Genomic DNA, 17,878 nt, shown 5'->3' with positions numbered 1-17,878 from the left:
TCAGGGTCCGTGGGGATCAAGGTCTTTGCCTCCGTAGCCGTAATACGCATTGAGTCCACAAGGTGGCAGCAAAACCCTTCAGTCACAGCACTCCTTCCTGGGCCGCGGAGCTTCCTCGCTGCCTGCGATGCGACAAGAGGCTCCCTGCCATCCAAAGGTCAGGCCGGGTGCGGGGGTCTTCCAGCTCACGGTTGTCTGCCTTGTCGTGTCCGCCTTTGGGCCACTTTGGCCTCCCACCCCAGTTTCTCTGCCTGCCCCAATGGAATCATTTAAACGCTTAAACTGTGCTGAGCACTTCACTTACATGAACTGATTCAATCCTCTCAAAACCTTAAACAAAACAAAATAAAATAACAGCTTATAGAGACATAGTTCACGTGCCATACAATTCATTCATTAAAGTGTGTAATTCGGTTTTTTGTTTTTAACATATTCACACAGTTGTGTAACCATCACCATAATGCTTTTTAGAACATTTTTCTCACCCCAAAGAAACTCCACACTCGTTAGCAGCCACCTCCCACTCCCTCTGCCACCGCGCCCCCCAGTCCCCCGCTCTGGCAACCCCAAATCTCCTTTCTGTCTCTAAAGGGTCCCTCTTCTGAACGTTTCATGTGGGGAGAATCAGACTACGTGGCCTTTTATGACTGGCTTCTTTCACTTAGCGTAATGTTTTCGAAGTTCATCTGTGTTGTAGCAAAAATCACTAGTACTTCATTCCTGTTTGTTTTTTAATACATTCCTTCTAATGAGTTCCCTGTAATTCCTTTATACGGAGCCCTGGTGGTTCAGTGATTAAGCACTCAGCTGCTAACTGAAAGGTTGGTTTGAACCCGCCTACTAGTTCCTTGGGAGAAAGACCTGGCAATCTGCTCCCATAAAGATCACGGCCTAGGAAACCCTATGGGGCAGTTCTACTCTGTCACATGGGGTCGCTAGGAGTCGATGGCACCTAACAACAATGTCTTTATAATCCTTATGATTAATTCTTATAATTGTATTATAATTCCTAATAATTAATATACTGTTTCAAATATCCTATTGTGTGAATATATCATTTTTGTTTATTCATTCGTTGATGGTCTTTTGTGCTGCGTAAATGTTTTGGCTATTTTGGTGTTATGAAAATTTGTGTACAAGTTTTTGTATGGACATGTGTTCTCAGCTCTCTTGGGTGTGTAACTGTACCAAGGGGTGGAATTGCTGAGTCATGTAACAATTATAGGTTTAGTTTTTTGAGGAAACCCTGGTGGTATCGTGGTTAAGTGCTATAGCTGCTAACCAAGAGATCGGCAGTTCGAATCCACCAGGGGCTCCTTGGAAACTATCAGGCGGTTCTACTCTGTCCTATAGGGTCGCTATGTTGGAAAGTATCAGGCGGTTCTACTCTGTCGTATAGGGTCGCTATGTTGGAAAGTATCAGGCGGTTCTACTCTGTCATATAGGGTCGCTATGTGGGGAACTATCAGGCGGTTCTACTCTGTCCTATAGGGTCGACTGGAAAGCAGTGGGCTTTTTTTTTTTTTTGGTTTTAGCTTTTTGAGGAACTGCCAGACTGTTTCCAAAGCAGCTGCACCATTTTGCCCTCCCAGCAGCAGCGTGTGAGGGTTCCAGTAGGAAAAATAGGGCTACTCCTTTATATCCTCCCCAGCGTTTGTTATAGGGTTGTTACAGCCGTCCTAGTGGGTACAAGTAGTTATCTCCTTGTGGTTTAGATTAGCACTTCTTTGATGTCAAATGTCGTTGAGCATTTTTTCATATATTTATCAGCCACTGGTATGTCTTCTTTGGAAATATGTCTATTGAAATTCTTTGCCCATCTTTTAATTAATTTACTTGTCTCTTTATCATTGAGTTATAAGAGTTCTCTATGGATTCCAGACACACACCCCTTATCAGATATATGATTTGCAAACAGTGTCTCCTGCCCTATGGGTTGTCTTTTCATTTTCTTCATGGTGTCATTTGAAGCACAGAAGTTTTACATTTTGATGAAGTCCAATTTATCTCTTTTTTCTTTTGTTTCTTGTGCTTCTGGTGTCACATCTAAGAAACTATTACCTAATCCAAGGTCATGACAATGTATGCCTAAATTTTCTTCTAAGGGTTTTATAGTTTTAGCTCTTACATTTTAGGCCCTTGATCCATTTTGGGGTTGGTTTTGTATAGAATGTGAGATGGGGGTCCAACTTCACCCTTTTTCCGATGGCTGCCTAGGTGTCCGGCACCATTTACTGAAGAGATGATTTCTGCCCCATTGAATGGCCTTGAAACCCTTGCTGAAAATCATGTCATGGTAAATGTGCAAGTTTATTTCTGGACTCTCAATTCTATTCCACTCATCTAGCTCTCTCTCCTAAGCCAGTATCAAACTAAAACCAAAACCAAACCCACTGCCATCAAGTCAGTTCCAACTCACAGTGATTCCATAGGGTCCCCAAGGCTGTAAATCTCTATGGAAGCAGACTGCCACATCTTTCTCATGCGGGGCGGCTGGTGGTTTCAAACTACCGACCTTGCGATTAGCCGTCAAGCGCTTTAAGCACTGTGCCACCAGGGCTCCTTCATGCCGGTCTCACAGTGTGTTAATTACTGTAGCTTTGACATCAGATAGTGAGTCTTCCAACTTTGTTCCTTTTTTTTTCCAAGATTGTTTTGGCTACTCTGGGTCCCTTGAATTCCCTTATGAATTTTAGAATCATTTAGAATCACCTTGTCCATTTCTGCAAACAAGCCGGCTGTCTCAACAACAGCAAACAAGCTCTGGGCAAGATCCTGGTGGCAATGAGCTTGAGGGCATGTTGCCGACTGAGCCACCAGCTGGGATGGGGAAGATACTAGTTTCCTGGGGCTGTTGCAACAAAACACCACGATCTGGGTGACTTATAAGAACAAAAACGTATTGTCTCGTATCTCTGGAGGCTGGGAGTCTGAGATCAGGGTCGAGGTTTTGAGAGAGAATCTGTTCTCGTAGCTCTTGGTGGCTCCAGGTGTTCCTTGGCGTGCAGCTGCAATATCACATGGTGTCCTTCCTCTGTCGCCCTGTCTCCGTGTATCTTCTCTTCTTTTATAAGGACACCAGTCATATAGGATCACGACCCACCCTATTCCTGTATGGTCTCAGGTTAAGCTAACCTGTAATATCTTCTAGACCCTGTTTCCAAAAAGGATCATATTCACAGGTACCAACCAAACCAAAGCCAGTGCCATTGAGTCGATTCTGACTCACAGCCACCCTGTTGGACACAGTAGATCTGCCCCACAGGATTTCCAAGGCTGCAAATCTTTACGGAAGCACACTGCCACAACTTTCTCACACGGGGCGGCTGGTGGATTTGAACCATTGACCTTTCAGTTAATAGCTGAGCACTTAACAACTGTGCCACTAGGTCTCAGGGGTTTGGATTTCAACATATCTTTTGGGGGACATATTTCAATCCATAACAGCCCCCCATATAAGATGACACCCAAGTTGGGTATGGAAGGGCAATCCTCACTGTTCCCTGCTGTTCTTGGGGTTCTAGTTACCCACCCCAGCCACAGCCCCAATAACAGGGGACTCAGTGGCTCTGAGCAATAAGACCCCAAGCTTCCAGTAACAAAGCTTCCATTGTTTGACCCAAGACATACTAGCCAGGGGTTGGACCAAAGAACTTCTTCCTTTGTGGCTTTGTGACAGTGTCCCCAGTGCTCCAGTTAGACATCTGGCCTTTAGTCATTCATTCAAGAGCTACGCAGTGGGCCCAGGGGACACTAGTTCAGATAGGACCAGGTCCCACACTCAGTGGAGAACCAGATTGGGAGGCAAGGAGATAAACGCAGGGACCAAAGCTGCACAGGGCAGCATGGGCAGGAGGAACCTGCTGGGACGGGGAAGGGGACCTGGAGAAAAGGGCACAGAGAGGAGGAAGGCTGTGCGGGGGGCGGGGGGAAGCCTGCAGGCACTTGGGAGTGATGGCCAAGCCAGACCCTGCGTCCTGGCAGTGTGCACGTGGTGCAGGGTGACCAAGAGGCCACTCGTGTCCTTGGGAGCTCAAAGTCCAGTGTCCATTCCTCTTGGGCTCAAGGGAGCAAGGCTGGTCCCTCTTCTGTCAGCCTGATTCCTCCCTCTGCCTCTCCAGCTTTATGTCCTCCTTCCTTCCCTGCTCTGAGGCAGCTCCTTGAGGGCCTAGGGGACCAACAGAGCCCTCAAATCAGTCCCATTAATACCTCTCTGTGGAAACGGTGTGGATTTAGATGTCACCCTGCCTGACTCTAGTCTGACCAGGGTTCAGGACAGGCCCCCCCCCATGACTGCTTCCCTCCCCCATTCCATTTCCACCCCAGATTCCCCACCTACCCTGAACAGAGTGATGCCTGTGATTGCCCACCCCCACTCTTCAGGTACCAGCCCACCCTCCAAATTCACATGCTCACCCATCACTCCTCCCTCTCCCTGAGCTCTGGGCCCTGAGGCTCAGTCCCGTTCAGAGGGTCCTTCGGTGGCCAGGCAGGGCAGGGTGGAGGCTGCCAGGCGGAAGGGGCCCCACGTGGGGTATGGCTGTCCTGAGTTCCTGCCCTGGATCTGCCTCTAAATTCCCTGTGACCTTGGCCAACTCGTGCCCCTCAGGTTTCCTCCTCTGATGCATGAGTGGTCCACAGCTCCTTCCAGCTCTGTCATTCTGGGGTCTACCACCCCATGTGGGTGGGGACCTCAGGCTTGCATGGGCTACCCTTGGCCCCTCACCCCTCACTGCATGAGATAGCAGGGAGATGGGGGGAAGCAGGCAAAAGGGAAAACCCTTTCCAGACGTTTGCAGGGGCCTGGTCCACCCTTGGTGCCTCAGGGCTGAGGAGACCCCAGGGCCTTCCTGCACTAATAATAGGAAGGAAATCTATTAATGGCCTAGGGTAGGAGCTGGGAGTACTTCCTAGCCCTTCAGGCTGCCTCAGTCTCCCCCTCCCATGCACACCCCTGTGACCACTGAAAGGAGCTTTCATGCTCCCCAGCCTCCTGCCAACACGTCCTTCTCCACCTGCCACTTTGGGGTGAGCCTCCGGTGGTTTGAAAACATGTCCACAGTTCTTCGACTTTCCTTCCATCAAAAGGTGGAATCTAGCTCCCCTCCCCTGAATACGCGTAGCCTTAGGGACTTACTTCTAATGAATAAGAACCTGGCAGAAGTGTGTGTGATGCTGTGTGATGTCCAAGGCTAGGTTAAAAATGATGAATACAGTTCCCATCTGGCTCTTCCTCTAAGGACACCTGCCCTGGGAACCCAGCCACCATGCCGTGAGGAAGCCCAGGCCATCCAGAGAGGCTACCTGCAGGTGTTCAGGCTAACAGCCCCGGCTAAAGTCCCAGGCAACAGCCAACTGATGGCTAGCAACAGTCACCACACCTGTGAGTGGGCAAGGCTTTGATGGCTCCAGCCCCCAGGCTCCAAACTGTTTCAGGTGACAGCTGTTCCCACTGAGCACTGCCCAAACTGCAGATTTGTGAGCACAATCAATGTTAGGTCAAACCACTGTTTTGGCGTGGTTTGGTCCAAAGCAATAGATTGTTGGAACAGGTTCCAAGCCCTGGCAGCTAATTTCTGGCCATAGATGGGAGGCGTGGGGGAGCGTTCTGCAGCCTAAGGCCTCAGGACTATGTGCTATGATTCCAACCAGACCACTGAGCTGTAACACCCACGTCTGCTGAAGTTCCCAGTGGGAGCCTCCTTCTTCTGGGCTGTAGCTGGGGCCCAAGGCCTTGTGATGGTTGGAACAAGCCCTTCTTCATTTGCACGTGATGCGCATGCAATTTGCCTACATTTGCATGGACCATTTTTAAGTGGTTTCCAGGTGGCTCTCTGGGGGAGATACTAGCATTTTGGGCTCTTGGAGGGCACAGGGGCAACAGAGGCCACCTGGTCTACTCTCCCACCCTTGCAGGGTCTGCTGGAACAGGTGACAAACCCACCACCTCCCCAGGCAGCTCTTGGATGACTAGAGTTGTTTACAAATTCCTATTTGCAAAGCCCCAGGTAAATATATAACCCATAGAAAGGTGGAGTGTGGTATCTATATTTGGGTTTAGTTCTTTCCTCTGGGAAAATCAAGATGAGTCAACTCCCCCCACCCCTCACGGAGATGCAGAGCAGGCACTCTCTCAGCCTCAGCCATCACTGGCCTCACCTGACCTTGCCCCTGACCACCCCACAGCCCCATCCAGAGTAACAGGCCAGGTGTTTTCAAATGTTCTTACAGCGGGAGAACCTTGTTTTCAAATAAAATCTCACAAAGAGCCCAACAAACATAAGATGAACATGGAGCTGCTTTGGGTGAGGGTGAGTGGGAAGTCAGGATGCCCCCTGCCACAGCTGGGGAACCCAGTTTGCAAACCACTGTCCTGGTTTGCTCTTCTCAAAATGTGGCTCTGGGTACAGAACCCAGCCCTCCAGACCTGCAGCATCTCTGGGGTCTGAGCCCTGGCTTTCCATTTCAGCAGCAGAAAGGGTGTGGACATTCTAAGCAGCTGTATTAACACGGTTGCTTCTTACTAAGCTTGAGGTCAGCTGAGACCTCCAGATCTTTGTCAGCGTGACTGCCATTAAGCTAAGTCTGTCTTGGCCTATTCTAAGCCTTGATAGCCCCCAGACATTCGACTTCCATGGATCCTGGACTGAGGAGTGGACAATGGAAGGACAGAGAGGTCTGGGGTCCTGGCCGTGTGACCTGGAAAGTCACTCAGTCAGAGCCTCAGTTTCCCCCACTTTAAAATGGAGAGGAAAATAGTCCTTCCTCCTAGAGAATAAGGAGCCCTGAAAGTGCAGTAGTTAAGTGATCGGCTGCTAACTGAAAGGTCAGTAGTCCGAACCCATCAGCCACTCCATGGGAGAAAGATGTGGCAGTCTGTTTCCATAAAGATTACAGCCTTGGAAACCCTATGGGACACTTCTACTCTGTCCTATGGGGTCTCTGTGAGTTGTAATCAACTTGAAGGCAATGGATCCTAGAGAATGCGTGAAAAGCCCCATAGCACTGCCTAGCACTTAGAGAGGGCTCAGGAGTCAAGGTGAACCATCACTCTGGAGCTGAGGGGACTGGACTGGGATTTCTCACGGTCCTCTACGGAGGTGTGGAGCAGTGGTCGGAAGGCAGACTGTGCCTAGATTCAAACTTTGATCCTGCCACTAATGGGCTTTGTGAGATTTTGGACATTTCTTCCATTTCTCTTACTCTTCCTTCAGTCTCATCATCTGTAGGATGGAGATGATGGTAGTAGAGTGCCTGCCTCATGGGGAGGGTGTGAGGACTTGATGAGACCAAATGTGCAGAAGACCTGTAGGTGGTTTATGGGGGCCTCTGTTACCACCCCTCCTGCCCCCAGTCCAGGGTTGTTGGAATCTGGAGGAAGGATGGATTTGGCTGAGGTCAAGACGGGGGCAGGCATGGGCAGTATGCTCTGAGGTGGCTAGTTTGGGGCAACAATTTATACTCTGAGCAACACATTTCTTCTCATTTTTAGTTTTTTTTGCATTTTCTCTTTGACCAATTTCACCTTTATGTCTTTAGGCCCCAAGAGGCTACACTTGGTTAGCTGCCCTCCTGCCTGTTTTCTGGGGGGAGGCAGGTGGGGCTGCCAACAACTCCAGCTACCCTACCACAGCATCCCCACCCCCCAGGACCTGACACAGCCACCACAAAAGGACGTTCACTTTGGCAACAGACTTTTATTCAGTCAAAATGAGTACAGCGTGACAAAACCCAAGTTAGGTCAGGTAGCCCCGCCAACCCCTTCTGCCCCCAGACCCACCCTTCCCTAGGGAGAGGAGCTCCAGGATCCAGGGGGGTTGCAGAGAGAAACTGCAAAGGGGGCGCTGCCCTCGGGTTTGAGGTGCCCTCCCTCATCAATTGGGAGAAGGGGACGGACTGCCCCTCCCCGAGACCACACGAACACAACTCTAGTCTTCAGGGAAACACCACAAGTTCTACCTTCTTCAGCTAATTGACTAAAGTTGGGGGCGGGGTGTCCCTAGAGGGGTGGAGGTAAGGGACTTTATTGTCTAATCTCACACTTTAGGAATACTCTTTTTTTTCTTTTAAAAAAAATTTTTTTTTCTTTCTGGAATTTAAAAAAATGTTTCTGAGTATAACCAAAAATAGGTATTTGTTTCCTTGTTTTTTCTTTAACTAAGTATTTAAAAGAACGACACAACAGAAAAAAGAAATAAAAAGTCACAAGAACATAACCTTTTTAAACATACCTTGTATAAAAATAGCTTCCGGCCACATCTGAGGACACTGTTTATTTAACTGTCCAGAGGGCAGGTTCAGCGGGTGGAGCCCATGGGACAGAGGGCCAGGGCGCCTCTGCCGGGGGACACTTGCACCCACTCATCCACCCACCATGCACACACACACCCATCACACGTAGTACATTCCAAGGACCGACCTGCGCCTGCCCCGCCAGTAGGGGCTCTGCATCTGGGTAGGGCTGGAGCAGGCTGCAGGGGTGGGGACCGTCCACCTCCCCAAGGCCAGGATGGGGAGAGGGTGTCAGGATACAGAAACAGAATGGGAACTGAGAGGGTCAAAATGGGGTGGGTAGACAGAGCACAGGCAGCGTGCTCAGAGGTGGCTTGTTCAGGGCAACAATCTGTACTCCAAGGAACCCATTTCCTCTCATTTTTGGCTTTTTTTCACATTTTCTCTTTGACCAATTCTACCTTATTTCTGTAGGCCCCAAAAGGCTGGAGCTTGGTGAGTAATCTCCTACTGTTCCTGGGAGAGGCAGGTGGGCTGTGGGGGGGTAAGGGTAGGGGGTGGAGGGAGGGTCCAGTGAAACAACACAGGCCACAGGGAGCCTTGAGGTAGAAAGAAGCTTTGCCCTCACACCTGGAAATGGAGTTTTTTTTTTTTTTTTTCCCTCAAACTTCTGGACAACAATGTGGGGAGGGAGCGGGGGTGCCCACAAAGGGGGCTTGAGGTAGGAGTGTATCTGGGGCTCTGTGGGGTTGCGGGGGGCTGCAGCTCCGGCCCCTCCCCGCAAGACATTCATTACGGCCGAGGTAGGTGCTGAGAGCTAAAAGAGCAAAAATCCACCCTGAGAAAACAAGGTCGGTGGAGGGTGACAGTGTCAGGGGCTCAGCCACTGCAGGTCACATTTTTGGAGTCTAATTCACCTTCCTCTCTCTCTCTCTTTTTTTTTGATTTTAAAGTCATTTGTTGTTTTTTTGTTTTTTAAAGGAAAACATCAGTTCCAAGTCATGTGGGTACCAGGCAGGGGCAAGGGGGCATTAGCCCCAGGGGAGGGGCTTCTGCCAGGACCCTCCAGCTTCTTGGGGGTCCCTGCCGAGGCTGCCCTAGGCCTGCACAACCTGAGGGGCAGTCAGGAGAGAAATGCTGGGAGCCCTCCAGGACCACCCAAAGCTCATGTGACAGGAGAGATCGTGCCTTTGACCTGAGAATGGGGGCTGCCCCCCAAGAGCCTGCCAGACACTGACTACTGTCCCAAGCAAGTCGGCTGGGCAGCTGGTACCATGGGAGGCCTGGAAAGCTATCCTTCACCTAGGAGGTTGGGGCCTGGGTCCTGGGGTGTCGGCGTAGCTGCAGGGCCTGCACAGGGGGCCTCAACCTGCAATGCTGTCTCCTCCAAAAGGCTGAGCCCCTGCAGAGGCAGCTTGGGGAACGGTTCATCACACAGGTCAGGGCCTATGGGATCCTGCGGGGGGCGGCGGGGGGAAAGGCCAGGTTACAGAGGCATCAGCAGTGAGCCCCCAGGCCCACAAGCTCCCCACCAGAGGGTCAGATTCCAGATTACAATTCCATGCAGCCCTTGCCTGACCAGGGGTGCACAGAGAACCACCCGCCATATGCCTGGTGCCTGGAGATTGGCTGAGGACTAGGATCTAGGCCTGGGACCAGATGAAGGGAGGGCGGGATGGGGAGGTGATAAGGTGGAGGTTTGCTCACGGCTTGGGGACTCACCTTGGGTCTGGGGTCTGGCTGCCCTGCCGCCCCAGCTGAGAACAGCTGCTCCAACTCCTTCAAGTCCATGCGTTTCTCCTCTCGGCCCAGCTGACCCCACTCTCCCCGTCCCACCCCATTCAGAGCCAGGACTCCAGGGTCCCTCTGGCTCTGGGGGCCCTGAGGAGGGGAGAGCTGGTTTTCCACATCCTTACACAAGAGGACCCTGAAGGTGAGTCCAGAGTTAGAGGGAGACAGTGAGGCCAAGAGGATGGAGAAAAAGGATAGAAACCAAGACTCTCCTGTCCCTGTGGCTCCTCCTTCTTGAGCCTGTTTCCCAGCCCCGCCCAGCCCCCTCTCTCTGGCCCAGGACCCACCTGCCTCTTTGGCCGAATAGGAGGAAGAGGACACAGAAGATGATGCAGGTGACCCCAATGTGGATTCCGACGATGATGCCTGTGGTGGACGTCTGGTTGGTGGCCTCCTCCTTCTGGCAGTCACATGGTGGACTCAGGGCTGGGATGGGGTGGGCAGGGGCAGGTTGGGGGCTGCTGCTGTCCTGGCCTGAAGCACCCCTAGACACCAACTTCCTTATCCCTCAGCTGCTCCCAACCCCAAGTCCACATACCCTTTACGCTTGTCTATGTAACCCAGCCCGTCTTTTTGGTTCTTTTTACCATTTACTAAGAATGGCTTTGTGCCGGATCCAGCGCTTCAGTGCTATACGCAGCCATTTCGTCCTCACCAAAACTCTAATTAAGCAGTATTATTATCCCTATTTCATAGAGGATGAAACCAGGGCTCAGAAAGGTTAAATAACTCTCCCAAGGCCACACAGCGAAGAACATGGCACAGTAAGCTTCTAACTCAGGTCTAAGCCTGTGTTCTCAGGACTGCATTATTCCACTCACCTACTTTCCCTGGACTCCTGCCTCCCTCCCACCTCAGCCCCTCACCCACTTTCCTGAGTGCCCTTCCCTAGCCCCACACCTGTACCCTGTTCCTCACCTGTCCTCTCAGATGCTCCCCTCAAAGACACAAAGCGGACTGTGGCATTGCCATCCCCGTGCTGGTTGTAGGCGAGCAGCTTGACCTCGTACACCACAGCGGGGTCTGGGAGCAGGCAGGGCCATGGGTGTGGGTCACTGCCCCCACCAGGTAGCTCTGTCCTGGCAGGGAAACTGAGGTGGCCCCTGTACACACCCCTGGTCCCCATGCACTACACCCCTGAACATACCCCTGGTCTCCATGTACTGCACACACCCCTGGTCCCCATGCATGTCACCCCTGCACATACCCCTGGTCCCCATGCACTACACCCCTGGTCCCCATGCACTATATCCCTGCACACACCTCTGGTCCCCATGCACTGCACCCCTGCACACACCCCTGATCCCCATGCACTGCACCGCTGCACACACCCCTGGTCCCCATGCACTGCACCCTGCCCATTCCCCAAGGCCTGGGCTGTGGCTGCCTCACCGAGCTGGCTGAGGTTATAGGAGGAGACAGTTCCGGGAAGCAGGATGGGGCCTGTGAAGGAGGTCTTGCTCGCTGGGCGGTAAAACAGCTTGAAGCCGCCCTGGTGCTGGGCCAGCCGGGGCCAGGGCTCCCAGAGCAGCTGCAGGGAAGAACTGCCCAGGACCCTCACTGACAACAGGGGTGGGGCAGGGGCTGCCAGCAGAGAAGGAGTCCAAGATGCAAAGGCTCAGTGGAAGCCTCTCCTTTCCCACCTCCCACCTGTGAACCAGACCCCCAGGAGCCTGACAGCTCTCTGCCTCTGACCCAGGGCCTCCACTTGCTCAGACAGCATCTTTACATGACTAGAAACAGACATCCTTCCTCCAGGCAGACCCAGCCTCCTGTGCAGTGCACAGCCTGAATGAGTGTACCTGGTGGCACTGCTGTGCTCCCGAGTGTCTGTGCTTATGTACCCCACCCTCAGGCCTCACCTTCACCTGGGGTGCTGGCCAGGGTGGGGGCGGAGGCTGAGCTGGCCCCCGTCGGTGTGTAGGCCTTGATGTAGAAGCTGTAGGCTGTGGAGGGCTCCAGGTCGCTCACCAGGTGCTGAAAGGTGCTCTTGCTGACTGCTTCCTGATACTCCAGCTCTGGGGGGTCTGGGCAGGCGAAGGCAGGGCAGGGAGTGTAAAGGGCACGAGGGAGTCTGGCAGACATTGGTGAACTGAGAGCAGCCTCATGCAGGGGAGAAGGAAAGGAAGGCATTGGGTCAGGGCATGCAGACAGGAAAAGGATGGGGAATCGTGACTCAGGGGAAGGGACTGTGGAGCCAGCCTTGCCCTGCGGGCCCCCACCCACCAGCAGCCTTCCTGATGTGCAGGACATAGCCGATGATCTCCTTGGTGTTGACCAGGGGCTCACTCCAGGACACACGGACCTCTGTGGATGACACGGAGACTGCCCGCACGTTGCGGGGGGGCCCAGGCAGTCCCTCGGCCCACAGCACTGTCAGTCTGGCACTGGCCTGCGAGGAGCCGGCGCTGTTCTCAGCCACGCATTGGTAGATGGCCTCGTCCTCAGGGCCAATTCCAGAGATGGTCAGCGTGCTGCAGGGAGAGGGAGAGCCTCAGAGGCCCAGCTCCTCCCAGAGGCACCCCAGAAATCGGCCACATCTCCCCATTTAAAAGACAGAGAAACTGAGCCACTCCAGAAGACACGTGACCTGTCTGAGGTCTCCCAGCAAGTTATTGGCAGACCTGAGACTCAAACTTGTCTCCAAGCTCCCAGTACTGTTCTTCCAGGGAGGGAGATGACAGTCTGGTGAGGTAACTCATTCAGGCCCCCTTCCCCCTCTCATCCTGGTCCTCACCCTGCACACACGTGTACCTGTTGTTATTCTTGAGCCTGACGTGGCCTCCGGGCCCCAGCACCTGCCCATTCTTTAACCACGTGACATGAGGGGGCGGCTCACCCTGAGCCTGGCAGGTGAACATGGCTGTGGTCCCTGCTGGCCTCGAGATGGATTGGGGGTGCTGGACGAACTCTGCAGGGGCTAGGAGGGAGGCACAGAGAACCACAAGGGTCGTGAGAGTCAGATGGAGAGGGACAGAAATGGCTGTGAGTGAAAGGATGAAGAAAGGGGCCAGGGGACAGGACGGGAGGTCTGCAGAGGATGAGGAGGGCTGGGTACAGATATAACCCCCTGGAGAATCCTCCAGGTAGGATGCACCCTCCATCCTGGCCCAGGCTCCAGGCCCCACTTCCCTCCTGGCCGGGCAGACCCACGAGAGGATTCCATTGTAATGACTATTTAAAAGGCTGACATTTGTATCCGAAAGCAATCAAGCTGAGCTCCTGTTCAGGAAATTGTTAAATAAATAAATGTGCTAATAGGTTTGGCTGCGCCTGGAAGGCTGTAATGACGAGGAGATGGATGGGCCCTCCATACCGGCACCCCTGGTCCTCACTTTCAATTCCTCTCTCCACCAATCCCAGGCCTCAAGCCGCCATTAATACCCGAGAAATGAAATGCTCCATCACTTCCATTCGGACAGATTAACGGCACATGGAATGCTAAACAAACGGGCATTTAAATTCCTAATCCCCCCATTTACAGCCCCTTCCCCCGCTCTCAGAAAAATCTTGGAAACCGAAATCTAAGCCCAGTTCATTGGGGCAGTGGAGCCCAGGGCCAGAAGGATGGCCTGGATGCCCTGATCAGTGGCAGAGGCCACCTGCGGAGCCAGGGTGCATGGACAGAGCTGAGGTTGACTCCTATTCGTGGGAGGCGGAGAGCTGGGGTACGCAAGTGTGAAAATGCCAAACAGGCAGGTGTGAGTGTGGAAGTGCCACACATGTGAATGTAAACAGCACCTGTGGGGAGGGACACGTGTGTGAGCGACTCACCTGAGACTATAAAGTGGAAATGACTCAGCGGGGTGGGGGTGGGAACAGCACCTGGAGGGGTGCGCAGGGGTCAGAGGACCCAGAAGTCTTCCCATCCCCAACACACATTCCTGGGGAGAGAGCTGGCTTTGGCAGGCCTGGGGGCCTGAGAAGGGTCAGGGAGAGGAGAGGATGGGGGCTAGGGATAGGGTGAGTAAGGCAAGCAATGTACTAGCGCTGGGCTCGGCCAGGAATATTGATGAGACAAGAAATGGGGCTAGAGGAAGAGGCTGCATGGAAGCCCCTTGCCTCCCTCTATTGGGGTGGGTGGACCGTACCTTGCACCACCAGTCGGCCCTGCGCCGTCCTCCTCACCCGCGTTCCGGGCCTATTGGCTGCACAGACGTAAACACCTGAGTGCTGGACGGTCACGTCCGAGATGATGAGGTTCCCGGTGCCCAGCACCTGGATGCCCTCCACCCCAATGGGTCGGCCATCTAGGGAGAAAGGGGGGAAATGAGAGAGGGTCAGACAGATCTGAAGAACATTCCAAAACATTCCAGACTGTTCACTGCTGCACCAAACTCCCAGGGGCCCCTGATCTTGGACTCCACACCTCCTTTGCCACCATTGCTGTGCCGTGGAGGTGGCAGAGGGCAGCCAAAGACCTGGGTCCCCATGCTGGCACTGTCCCCGACTTATCAGTGACCTTCAAGTCCCTTCCCCTCAGTTTTCTATCAGAATGGATTAGATCAACATTTCCCAACCTGGTTTGTCTGTCAAATATCCATCCTACTCCTAGACTGTCACAGTGTCCGTTCACATAAAGGCTCTGAGAAGGCCCGTAGGAAACAGACCTGGCTAACTTTGTCTCCCAAACTTGTTAGACCACCAAGCCATTCTTTCCCACTTGACACATCTCACTTGTGGTGCCTAGCCGTCACTCGTCCCAACCTCTCCCAGGGACCTGGGCGCCATCCCCTCTTCCCCTCTGCCCCAGAATCAGATTAGCACTGTTCGAATACAAGGAGACAGCTCCCCATTCAGGACCTGAAGTGGTGAAATGTACTCCATTATCCCGCCTGCTGCCCCCTCGTTCACTGATCACTCAGCTGCTACAATGTGGCACAGTCTCCTTGTGAATGCAACTGCCCTCCCCAAGAGTTTCCTTCCCCGGAGTGACCTTTCCACTCGGACAATGGGGGCCCATCTGCACCCTTTCATTTTTCTCCTTCAGCTGCTTGGGGATTTAGGCTGGGGAACTTAGAGGGCTAGGGCAGAGATTGGGGGGGCCCAGAGGGAGGCTTTGACAACTAGCTGAGACCTTGAGGGGCTGGGGGATTGCACAGCTGGGGGGTATGGCCAGGTATAGAGGGCAGGGTGGCCGGAAGGGAGACAGACTGGGTGCTGGAAGCTGCAGACAGGTTCTGGGGAGCCTGGTGCGAGGATGAGGGGGCTGGGAGGGGGAAGGCGGGCAGAGCAGGACTGCTGGGCCTGGGCAAGGTAACCCAGGGAGCTAAGTCCTCTCCACAGGGGGAGGGAGAATTTAGTGGGCAGGCGGGGCCCCCGGGTCCTGCTGAGTAGCGGGGAAACTTATCCCCTCCCAGGCCTGCAGAGAGAACAGACTCCCATGGAGAACAAACAGGATTCAAAGTCTCCCCAGAGCTGGGTGATGAGACGGCCCTCCCAGGGGGTGGGACAGGGGTGGGAGAGGCAGGCACCATGGGGTAAGGCTTACCCAGGCGGCTCCAGGACACGATGGGGCGCGGGTTGCCCGTGGCGACACACTCAAGCACTGCCGTCTGGTGCACTGTTAGGGTGAGGTTCTCAGGCCCCACGAGGATGGTCGGCTCCTTGTAGGCCCTGGAGCCCGAGCCTGGAGGAGTTTCTTCATTTCAGCTGGGAGCCTTACCACCCTTCACTGCACCCACAACCCACGGCATGGGGTTGCAGACAAACACCAGCCCAGAAACCAGGCCTGGTGATGTCAGGCACCACAGCTGGTTCTCACACCCACCCCTCAGCTCCGTGCCCTTCAGGGCCTCTGTTGTTATTCAGTGCCCTCGAGTTGAACTGCCCCATAGGGTTTCCCAGGCTGTAATCTTTATGGGAGCAGATCACCAGATTGTTTTCCTGAGGAGCTTTGAGCTGCTAACATTTTGGTTAGCAGCACTTAACCATTGTGCCACCAAAAAATTTCTTGTTCCCGTTGAGTCGATTCCAACTCATAGCGACCCTATAGGACAGAGTAGAGCTACCCCATAGGGTTTCCAAGGTGCAGCTGGTAGATTCAAACTGCTGACCTTTTATTTAGCAGCCACATGCTTAGCCACTGCACCACCAGGGCCACCAGGGCCCCTTTTATCGGGAGTGGCACTGTGGTTAAAAGCACAGTTGCTAACCAAAAGATCAGCAGTTGGAATCCACCATCTGCTCCTTGGAAGCCCTATGGAGCAGTTCTACTTTGTCCTATAGGGTCACTATGAGTCAGAATTGACTCTACAGCACCTTTCAACAGCAGCAATGAGGAAAGCCCCGGGGTAAGCAGAGGGTGGCTTCCCTGGGGAGAACTGAACCAAGGACTGTGACTGTGGCCTGGGACCCTCACTGTGAGGCGCACACAGCTTCGTGCACTTGGCTGACAAGTTGCCAGAAGCCAGATTCGAGGGTGGGGAGAAGTTAGGAGGCCCAGGGGGGTGGCTGAGGTGGGTGGGTAGAACGGGGCAGGACAAATGACCCTCACCTGACACTGTGAGCCTGGCCCCGTGGCTGACTCGGACACTGGCGATGTTGGAGGCCACACAGTGGAAGATGCCACTGTCCTCAGCCCGAAGCCCTGTGATCTGCAGGACCCCCTTGGGCAGCAATGTGTACCTGTTGTGGGGAAGGGGCACAGTCGGTTGCCAGCACAGCCTGTGATACCATCAGCCACAGAAACTCTAATCATCTCAGACCCAGCCCAGGACCCGGGCCTGCCCCAAGGCCCCAGTCCTCATCATAGACACACCCAGGGACTCCCGCCGAGGACACACCCTCCTCCATTCCAGCTGGTCCTTCGCACAGACACATCCATGAGCATGGAGTCTGGGCTTGGCAAATCTCAAGGGTGCCAACTCCCGGCTACAATTCCAGAAACACCCGTGTCTCAGCTCCCAAGGACACCAGCTCCAGTTCTCAGAGCTGAAGCCAGTCCTCCTCCTCGGCCTAGCCACGCTCCACCTTTCCCACCTGACTCACCTCTCATTGTCCGTGTCAACGGGGACTCGGTTCTTCTCCCACGTGATCAGGGGTTCGGGAAGCCCATGGATTTGGCACTGGAAGCGGGCCACGCCGCCTTCCTCCCCCATAGTGGCTTGGGGATGCACGTGGAAGTCCGACATGGCTGGCGGAAGAAAGGAAGCACTGGAGAGGCATCCTGCCCAGCGAGGGAGGCGCAGAGGATGGGCGAGGGCAGGGTGCAGCTGGGTCACAGATGGGTGGCCTGGGATGACTGCTTGGGGGACACAGGACCACTTACCCCCTGAAACATCTCCTCCTGAAAGGTGGTATAGGCTGGATTGCGACAGGCTGAGAAAAGTCTGGAAAAATTCCTGGATGATAAACCTCTAACAAGGAAATTCTGAGCTGCTGGAGGCTTTGCTGGGAGCCATCAGTCCCCCAAAGCTAATCCGTGAAGTACAGTCAAAGGAAGCCCTACTCTTGTTTCCCACTTTTTCAGCTGGTTTCAGTTTTTTTCTTCATAAACTCACTTCAAGTTATGGAAGGCCTAAATATTATGCTCCATGTTTTACCGAATTGGAAACTGAAGTCCAACTTCACCCAGCAGGACACTGGTGGCCAGACCGCTGGTTACCAGAGCCCAGTGACTTGTTAGCCCTTCCTCACCGCCTCCCACTTCTGCAGTTTCTCGATGTACCCCAAGAGGGTGGTGTATCCATCCAAGGTGACAAGCCTCTCAGAAGACTGTCAGAGCTACCAATCTGCATTTCAATGTGTCATAAATATTCAGGGCCCTTCCCCACCTTTTGGGGATCTGATCTAACCCTCTGAACTCTGGTCCAAAGAGGCCTGTGCAGAGGGGCTGTGGTGGACACTCTCCACC

The 17,878-nt window shown here is 53.6% G+C and overlaps 1 protein-coding gene across 1 annotated transcript in view; it reads right to left on the bottom strand.

Moving 5' to 3' along the window:
* Positions 1-9,375: 9,375 nt before the first annotated feature.
* The window catches only part of IGDCC3 (immunoglobulin superfamily DCC subclass member 3), a 40,675-nt gene continuing 32,172 nt past the window's right edge, over positions 9,376-17,878 (bottom strand). Inside the window, exons 3-14 of the mRNA XM_023558382.2 lie at positions 17,014-17,158; positions 16,520-16,650; positions 15,515-15,652; positions 14,115-14,273; positions 12,778-12,943; positions 12,250-12,497; positions 11,886-12,050; positions 11,416-11,607; positions 10,942-11,046; positions 10,311-10,449; positions 9,812-10,159; positions 9,376-9,710 (exon numbers count right to left, since the gene is read on the bottom strand). Coding sequence (XP_023414150.2) covers positions 9,524-9,710; positions 9,812-10,159; positions 10,311-10,449; positions 10,942-11,046; positions 11,416-11,607; positions 11,886-12,050; positions 12,250-12,497; positions 12,778-12,943; positions 14,115-14,273; positions 15,515-15,652; positions 16,520-16,650; positions 17,014-17,158 — 2,123 coding nt within the window. The 3' untranslated portion in view covers positions 9,376-9,523. The remainder of the gene's footprint in view (positions 9,711-9,811; positions 10,160-10,310; positions 10,450-10,941; positions 11,047-11,415; positions 11,608-11,885; positions 12,051-12,249; positions 12,498-12,777; positions 12,944-14,114; positions 14,274-15,514; positions 15,653-16,519; positions 16,651-17,013; positions 17,159-17,878) is intronic.

The sequence above is a fragment of the Loxodonta africana genome, chromosome 13 (assembly GCF_030014295.1).
Source record: "Loxodonta africana isolate mLoxAfr1 chromosome 13, mLoxAfr1.hap2, whole genome shotgun sequence".
Lineage (NCBI taxonomy): Eukaryota > Metazoa > Chordata > Mammalia > Proboscidea > Elephantidae > Loxodonta > Loxodonta africana.
This window is presented reverse-complemented; position numbering and strand designations above follow the sequence as displayed.